Genomic DNA, 8440 nt, shown 5'->3' with positions numbered 1-8440 from the left:
TCCTCTCACGTCCTTGTTTTGAACGTGGAACATGCGATGCAAAATTGCCAGATAAATCCATCGCAAAATTGCATACATAACCGTTAAGGTTTTTTTTTTATGATTATATTATAATTATTATTATTTTAATCATCACATAGACCGGTGTGTTTTTCCATATTAAATTTAAGAAGGCAAAAAAATGTCGCCCGAACAGGGACTTGAACCCTGGACCCTCAGATTAAAAGTCTGATGCTCTACCGACTGAGCTATCCGGGCTCTGTAGATACCGGTCGCACACAGTTAGAGAAACCTTCACCTTCAATGGGCAAGTGGTACAACTATATGTACCCGTTCGACTCAGTAAGCTAACTCAAGAACTAAACTCTAAGACACAATGCTCGTGCGAGACCATACATTACCAACACACAACTTCAGTCGTGTTTTTAATGATTGCATTTACAGCTGTACAAAATGGCAGATTTACATAAATTTATAACAGTCAAACAAAAAAAACAACAAAAAAAACAATAGTTTCGCACATTTACCGCACTGAGTCGTTGACCAAATCAGTACAACGTTAGCACAGCCAGGGTTTCTTTATAACCCCACCCAGAGAATACAACCATCCACAGCCATGGCACGTCCCTATGATAGATATGATTACAAAATATCAAACATGTACATAGGTGGTACTTTGAGCGAGAACAAAATATATAAAGTGCAAAATCCTTTTCAAGAACAGAGACTTAGTATTGGTATGTGACGCTAAAATGTACAATCACCTCCAGAATTTGTTCTGTGGGGTGGATGGATTACACTTCTAGTGATGAAATGTGTGGATATGGATAATGCATGCAAGTGCGCTCCACAGCTTGTCGTATGGCACAGAGGTCAAAGTTACATGCTTACAATTGCTGTTCGCTTGTTACACTGTTTTTGCAAGTCCATTAAAACATCATGACTTCTTAAATGACGGCATAAACACATTGGACATTTAGTGTGCTTTGAAAAAGTAGCAAAATGTCAGCTAACTCCTAATGGAACACAGACACAGCAGTTTGTGGATACTATTGTTCTTTGAGACCAAATTGAATAATAATATGGTTGTATGAATCAATTTGTATTTTTTTTTTTTCTCAATTGTAACAAAGTGCCCAGAAGATGCCAAGACACATGCAATGCCCCTTATCCTCATCTCCCATTTCATCTTTTCTGCATTTATCTTATTTTAAATTGATAAAATATTGGTTTAAAATGTTACAAACTTGATTTTAAAGGTTGTCTCTTTATAAGCAAATTTAGATGGCCTGTTTTTCTGTTTAGTTATTTCTATATATATTAAAGTGTCCTTGCTAACATGAGTTGTATTCTGTACAGATGATTTAGGCGATGCTTCTTTTTGTACGTGTCCATCTTCATCCACGCTCAATCCTGGTAAGAGTCATCAAAAGCATGAAGATGTGCGGTAAGTGAACCAAAGGCATGGTTCAGACCCTGGTTTACCATGGCTTTATTATGACACCTAGAGGAAAGCAAAGGGAACAAAAATGATTTCAATGCAGCAAATTTGTATATTTTAAGTCAGAATTACGCTTCACCGCAAAGAGGTTTTACCCTGTGGACGTGAGGAGGCATTTCATCCTCTGAGCTCTCCTCTGGCAGGGTCTCATGGTGTCTCAGTGCCGATGGCGTCTCTTCTGCCCAGCCACCCATTGGCACACGGGCTGTCCTTACCACTTTAACCCCAACACCAAGAGAGTCTGGCATACAGAACGATTGTTTTGTTTCAGTTTTAACTCACGCTGATCTATACATCATTTACTCACTTGGGCAACAACCATGATTTTTACACATAATCTTGCATGAAAAGATACAGTTTATTTAGCTCATCTTACTCACTCACCAGCCTGTCATCTTTTAATCACTAAAATACAACGGGAAACCAGTCGGATCATAAGAAATATGGTACCTGTGGCAGGTCCACTGCTGCGCCGTTGGGTGTTAGAGTGTGAGGAAGCCCCCTCCTTGCTGAGGCCAGTACAGGCACTGGCTGAGGCGGAAGTAGGAATACTGCTGGGGCTGGGAACCATGGTCGGGAAAGTGTGTGAGCGGGGGAATTTTCTGGAGTGAGCGTGGGGCTCGCTCCTCACTTCGTCTGGGACGCTGTCGCTGCTCTCATCGCTCTCCTGCCTGTGCCACGTGTGCCGGGAAAGTTCGCCACGGGATTGTTGCTTGTGCAGCTGCAAGAAGGGAAAAATTACAAGGAAAAGGACTGGATGATCCTCTGTGGGATTTTTGGAAATATAAATCTTGTTCAGGTTGACACCATGTATTCATGGCCACACACAGGTACCTCATGCATGTATAGCGCGTGGATGCTCATCTCAGTGGAGGCATACTCAGATAGGACCATACTCGTGAATTGGCCCTCCCATGCGCTGCTGCCTGAGCTCACAGTTCGAGCATCAGTTCTACAGACAAGAGAATAAAAAAAGTTAGGATAATATGCTGAGAATTTTTTGCTTTACATTGAAATAATGTAACTCAGGCATCAGAGAGCTCAATGTTCCCACCCAGAGCCTGCCATGACTTTGCTCATGGCTGAATTGTGGCAAGCAGATCTGTGAGCGACGCTGAAACTGCTTCTCAAGTTAAGGCTGTTGCTGACAGGAGAAAGGGAGCGCAAGGCAGAAGCCCCATCGCCGAGGATAGCTGCAGCGTGATTGGTCAAAGAGCCATCTCGGCCAAAATGAACGGATGCCAGCGTCGAAGGTCCGACCAAGATGTTTGCAATCAGACTTCTCGGCTGCAGGAACAAGGAGAGACAAAGAGGGTGGGTTCATTGTGATGCAATGTATTTGTCTGCATGCTACGGCACTCCAGAACGCTAGCCTGTCACTTTACCTCAGACTCAGACAGCGAAAGTGGGTGAGTGTCTGAAGGGCCCCCCGTGGCTTCTCTGTGAACTCGTTCTTTGAGCTGGCTGATGAAGTGTGTGGTCTCTTGAGGGGGCTGCCACTGGGGATTGGTGATGGCAAAGTGCATCAAAGATAACTCTGTCTTTCCATCCTCGGCCTGCTGGTAGATGGACGCCTCAGTCTTCCCCTCTGACATCCACTACAGACATGAAGGAAGGTCATTTTATGCACACAACCATTCATATCTGGCTTTCTGGACACAATCATCAACTGTGACAGAGTTCACAGTATGTCGGAGCTTCATTGAGCAGACACTCACTGCTGGGTGTCCATGCTGCCTGATGTCCATTTGGGCAAAAGAGCACGTGTCTCCTACCCCGACCACCTCCACTGTAAAATTCCTGAAGAAATCAATTATCTCAAGAGACTTCCTTCTCAGACAGAAAATCAGGATGATGGGTGTCACCACCGGGCTCAGCAACTCCTCAAGAATAAAAACCTGGAAGAAATCAGTCCGATGAAGTTATCACCGTCCTTAGGTGACAGCAAACAAGGCATCAAAAGTGTGTCACTACACAACATTTTGCTTAATTCATATTTTTGAATACTCACTGCTTTGTACTGGAAGAGCTGGGAAAACTGGTCACGGGTCTCATATCTGTGTGCGTTACCCTGCCAGTGGTCTGGCATGTAATGTATATGGGCCAGGATAACCCGCAGCAGTTGCTCAGGACAAAATACCATGTTCTTATCTGGAATAAATGATCTGAAATGAGACAAATTCCAAAGAATTCAATTCTTTAAAATCAAAGAAAACAAATTGTACAATAAGTACGGAGAGTTCAGGAGACATGGTGCTTTAAAAAGCCAACTGGATTGAATTAATTCTATTCCTTGAAGAGTTCAGAAATATTTAAGTAAACACAAATAACCGCCCTTTTCAAGAGTTACTTAGTATTTATTGTTTAAAGCTATGTTTTGGATTTATATAACATAATACCAATAAGCATGTCTGGTTGTATTTGTCAAATTGTAGATGCTTGAAAAAGAGCAGGTAGACAGTGATATTAATCTGTACCTGCACACCGTGACACACACTCCCAGCAGCGTGATTGACGAGAGCACGTGTTCCACAGCAAGAACATCCTCGTCATATATTGTCAGGGCGATCAAAACAGCCAGTAGGGATCCAGCGAAAAATGCCACATTTTTGGCAACCACCGTCAGCAGCGGTGATAGGAAACAGTTCATATACTTGGATGAAGCCTGAGTCGAGTTTACAGGGAGAAATGTGTAAAGACGCACATACAGTGAGTGTTAAACAAATTATGTAAACTGCCATGACATGTTCTAACAAGCAGATAAATATTAGAAAAGCATGTTTCAGACAGAAAAGCCACTTGTGCACTGACCTTGTAGCCTTTGCTGAGGCGTGACATGAGTTCGTGGTCCAATTCATTAAAGTGACGCAGGTAACACCGGCCATAAAGAGACCAGCACCTGGCTCCAAGACAACCAGGCTCCCGTTTAATCACCTAACACGTCCAAAAACCACAAACCAACCCGTCAACACGGTGTGGAACATTCAACGATAAATGTTGTGGACAAATCACATACCTCTGTGTAACTGAAGAAGGCGTAGAGAATCTGCCACACAAGGATGACTGGACACAGCAGCAGATTTGCGATCCCGATCCAGAGAATACGTGATGCCAACCTGTCTGCCAGCTCGAGTCGGTTACCCCCTCTTTTGTACTCTGGTTTCAGGCTCCACTCATTCTCAAACAGAGATCCTACAGAGCAAGTAGATAAAATAGGGCATGATTATTAACTTTGGGACATAAATAAGTCACTTTGCGTTCTTTTAACATAATTTTTTTCAACAAAGTCACTTTGCTTTCACACACCTGGACCCCAGAAAAAAATGAGCTCAAAGTTGTATTTGAGGCCTCGTGTGTAGAACACATATTCCCCTAGAACAGGAAGTCGAAACCGCACTGGGAGGAGTGATTTATTCACCATGGCGACCTACAGATGTAAAGGAAAGATGTTGACACTCTCCATTTATGTATGTACGTGATTCTCTCAGCCAGATGTCAAACTTATCAAACAGCATACCATGTAGTTCTTAAAGCGCAGGATGCGGTGGTAAATATCAAGCTCAGTCAGTTCTTTCTTATGGATGCAGATCTGGTGCTCCTTCTGGATCTCAACTATTCTGGCCTGCACCTCCTGCCATGTGGCATAAGGAAGTTCTGACTGAAAAAAAAAACAAATGATACAGATCAGGCACAATTATACTTCATGTGTTGACAAAGAAAAGAAAAGAAAAGAAAACAGTCTGACTCACCATGGTCATCTTGAGCGCGTTGATGTAGAAGGACCTGATCTCCCAGTAGCAGCAGACGTTGTAGATGAATTTGATGAGGCGGTGTAGCCAGAACACCCCAGAAATAGTCAGCACAAACATGACAAATGCATTGTCTCGGATGCTGCAGGAGAAAATACTTGTCATTATAACTGAACGTGTGAAAGGACTTAATCACATGTGCTTCGGTTTATAAAATTCACACTTTGCAGTTATACCATTGTACCCCTCAAAATGTTACACTGGCAGAATTGAATAAAATTAGACAATCACCGGGCACTGCAGACGTCAACTGGAAGGAAGGCATCGGGCAAAGTGACTTTTGATGAATCAGTGCGATTCACAAACTTGTTGGCAAAGAGTATGTCATAGTCCACACAGTTTGCCAGGAACACTGTGAAGCCGACCACAAACAGCAACTGACTGCATGGGGAAATAATGGAAAGACAAGAGAGAATATGAAGAGAAATTTGCCCAGTGGAACATTGAGAATTACACCATCTGAAAAAACATTTAATAAAGACGAAATACATTGTTGTGTCAAATAGGATACATACACCAGCTCAAAAATCTCTCCGAGTAGCATACAGGTGAAGCCGTTCTTCTGGTGTAGATTATAGATGTAATCAAAGTCAAGGAATTGCTGTTATGTTCATGATTCCTCAGGATTCAGAGCTTGAAGAACTCTTTGATTTATTTGAAGGAGGCTATATATTTACAGTTTATATTATATATATACATATATGTTTGTAAAAGGATATTCTCTGGAAAAACAGGTCCAGATTTTCAATGTGATGCCATTGGGCTGCAAAATATAGAATATGAATCAGAAAACATGCTTGAGAACAGTCTGGGTCACTTTACGTGGCATTTTTTTTGAAACGTGTGTGTGATTTCTATGTGCATCTCCTACACTTGGTTCCTTCGGGCACATGCATCAGCAGGTTCTCCTCCCCAGGTGGGGAGTCGCTGTAGGACGCCTCCAGGCGCTGGTACTCTGTCTCAAAGTGTGCCATTGCTACTCTGGCTTCAGGCTCACCATGAAGCCAGAACCACTGCTACAAACCAGAACACAGGCAGCAGTAGAGGGAACGAAAGGGAACGGAGGAGGGCTGAGCGAGAAAAGGAGAGAGCACAGGTTTAGTCGTTCATATAATAAGGAAGTGAGACACGTTTATATTGTGTCCGTTGGTCAATATTTAACTACAGCTACTACAATTAACTTAAGCCTTTCTGATATCATAAGCCTTGACAGAAAGGGAATAAAGTTCGGAGCGTAGGGCTGAGATAAAGGTGGTTGTTCCATTCATTGCTGGGTTTTAGAAGGCAGACAAAACATGTTTAACTGAGATGGTTTTACTTCAAGTGTTCCCAGACTACCGAGACTGCAGAGTTAACAATGTACGTTTGGAATGAGTGTAGTGTTGAAGGACCTCAGCTTACTTCTGCCCAGCATTTTCACAGTTTAAACTCAAACCAATGTATGACAATGAAGAAATCAGATGCCTTCCAAAACATGTTACCATGAAAGACAACAAAATAATTGTACCATGACGTCAAATTCAACTGTAACCCATTCCTCTATGTTTTTTTTCCTCGTGTTTATGTGGTTAAAATATGCTTAACAAATAAACTTTATTATCATGATACAATTATTATTTGGTGCATTCAGAGTCCCGACATGTCACTATTGACACCACAGATCAGGCCATATTCTCAACTTGTATCCACATTCGTGTCAAGTGCCTTAGAAAAGAAACCCTCATCATTTAAATGGCCTCAAGGAAGATTGCTAGCATATAGACAACAGAGGATTACCACCTACCTCCATGGTAGTGCGGCACGTCCTCCTGTCCTGCTAGTGTTTGGTCAATACCACCAGCTGCAACACAGACGAGACGTTTCCTTAGAACAAAAAAAAACAACAAAAACCCGACATTCGCGTACACGACGCTGCCAACTGAATTTCTATTCCCAAACGAGTTATCAGATTAAAGCGGAGGCCATGAAACGAAACCAGTATCCCGAATGGGCGCCGCTGGTCCGAGAGTGACAAGACATTGAGACGGAAGGAACGAGTGGCGCTGTTGTTTTTGTTGTTGTCGTGGTTAGACGGCGCAGGCCTGCCTCCCGTCCCCTCCCACCCACACACACACACACACCCTAAAATAATATGTCACCTCTCAGGTCTCGCTCCCGCTGCCATCGCCTCAAGGTGTGCCCTGTCGTCACCGCGTGTCGGTGATCTGTTTTCGCTGGCGGCGGGTTTTCTTTCCGTTTTACGTCTGCGCCACTTTCATTTTCGAAACGCCTAGCAGTGTGGCGGCCTCGCGCATGTGCGCAATGCCATAGCAGTTGGCGTCAGGAGAAGCCAATCACAGCGGGTCATAGGGGCGGGACCAAGGAAGGTACGAGGAAGGGAATTGCTTTTTGTGTTTTTTATTCGTCGACAAATAATTTGAATACCAGCCAAAAAAAATGTAGAGATCATTTAAATTTATTTTATTTATTCAATAATTTAAATAAAAATAATTGTTTCGTTGAATAAAGTAAATACACGCGGAAACCCATTGAAATGGTAAGGTATTTACTACCACCTTCTGGTTGACTGAAAGTACTACAATATTGGCAACTTCACTTGTATGTTCACTTTTCGCTGTGTAGATTCTTGCGCTGCATAATTGAACGTTCTTGACATGGGTGACTTTTTTTTTTTTTTTTTTTACTAAAACAATAAATGCAAATATTTAGGTTGTAGTTCTTGGTATTGTGTTATGACTCGTGTTTACTGAACGCATTAGAAAAATGCATGATAATCATAGTGATACAAGGTACTATTACATGTCGACACACATAAAACCTATTAGTGTAGAAGCTCAACAGTTTAGTTTGTTTACTTGGGTTTATTTTTAGTGTTTCATGAATGACGAGTACCAAAAAGAACAAAAGAGTTTGGGCAAATATTGAGAGGAATGGCAGGCCAAATGAATACATCTCTATTTTATTCTGAATAGATAACTGCCACATTATTCAAAGTGGGACCACAAGCCAATTTTGCCCTCTGTTGCTTCTGCTATCATGAATATTTATGTTTATTCGTTAAGCCTCAGTGACAGCTGGGCTTTTGTTCACAACATCCATGCATTAGTTACTATGTTAACTGTATATGTAA

The 8440-nt window shown here is 42.2% G+C and overlaps 1 protein-coding gene and 1 non-coding gene across 4 annotated transcripts; both read right to left on the bottom strand.

Moving 5' to 3' along the window:
- Positions 1-185: 185 nt before the first annotated feature.
- trnak-uuu (transfer RNA lysine (anticodon UUU)) lies at positions 186-258 on the bottom strand. Its single transcript has one exon. It is a non-coding gene; the product is annotated as a tRNA-Lys (tRNA).
- A 138-nt stretch (positions 259-396) lies between these two features.
- On the bottom strand, positions 397-7606 carry atg9a (ATG9 autophagy related 9 homolog A (S. cerevisiae)). Of its 3 annotated transcripts, none has more exons than XM_076017742.1 (20): positions 7449-7600; positions 7094-7173; positions 6182-6380; positions 6030-6073; positions 5826-5890; positions 5542-5691; positions 5251-5392; positions 5019-5159; positions 4808-4928; positions 4518-4693; positions 4313-4435; positions 3979-4166; positions 3513-3666; positions 3220-3399; positions 2887-3099; positions 2556-2788; positions 2336-2453; positions 1952-2222; positions 1597-1742; positions 397-1504 (listed from the first exon to the last, which is right to left on the bottom strand). In XM_076017742.1, the coding sequence occupies exons 3-20, from the start codon at positions 6282-6284 to the stop codon at positions 1496-1498; spliced, it is 2577 nt and encodes an 858-aa protein (XP_075873857.1). In that variant the 5' UTR covers positions 6285-6380; positions 7094-7173; positions 7449-7600; the 3' UTR covers positions 397-1495. The 3 variants fall into 3 exon arrangements, with proteins under 3 accessions (XP_075873857.1, XP_075873856.1, XP_075873858.1); XM_076017741.1 differs by having other exon boundaries at positions 7094-7150; XM_076017743.1 differs by lacking the exon at positions 7094-7173 and having other exon boundaries at positions 7449-7606.
- Positions 7607-8440: the final 834 nt, after the last annotated feature.

The sequence above is a fragment of the Nelusetta ayraudi genome, unplaced genomic scaffold (genome assembly GCF_046127955.1).
Source record: "Nelusetta ayraudi isolate G7.1 ecotype Tasmania unplaced genomic scaffold, CSIRO-AGI_Nayr_v1 ptg000007l, whole genome shotgun sequence".
In the NCBI taxonomy this organism is placed as follows: Eukaryota; Metazoa; Chordata; class Actinopteri; order Tetraodontiformes; family Monacanthidae; genus Nelusetta; species Nelusetta ayraudi.
This window is presented reverse-complemented; position numbering and strand designations above follow the sequence as displayed.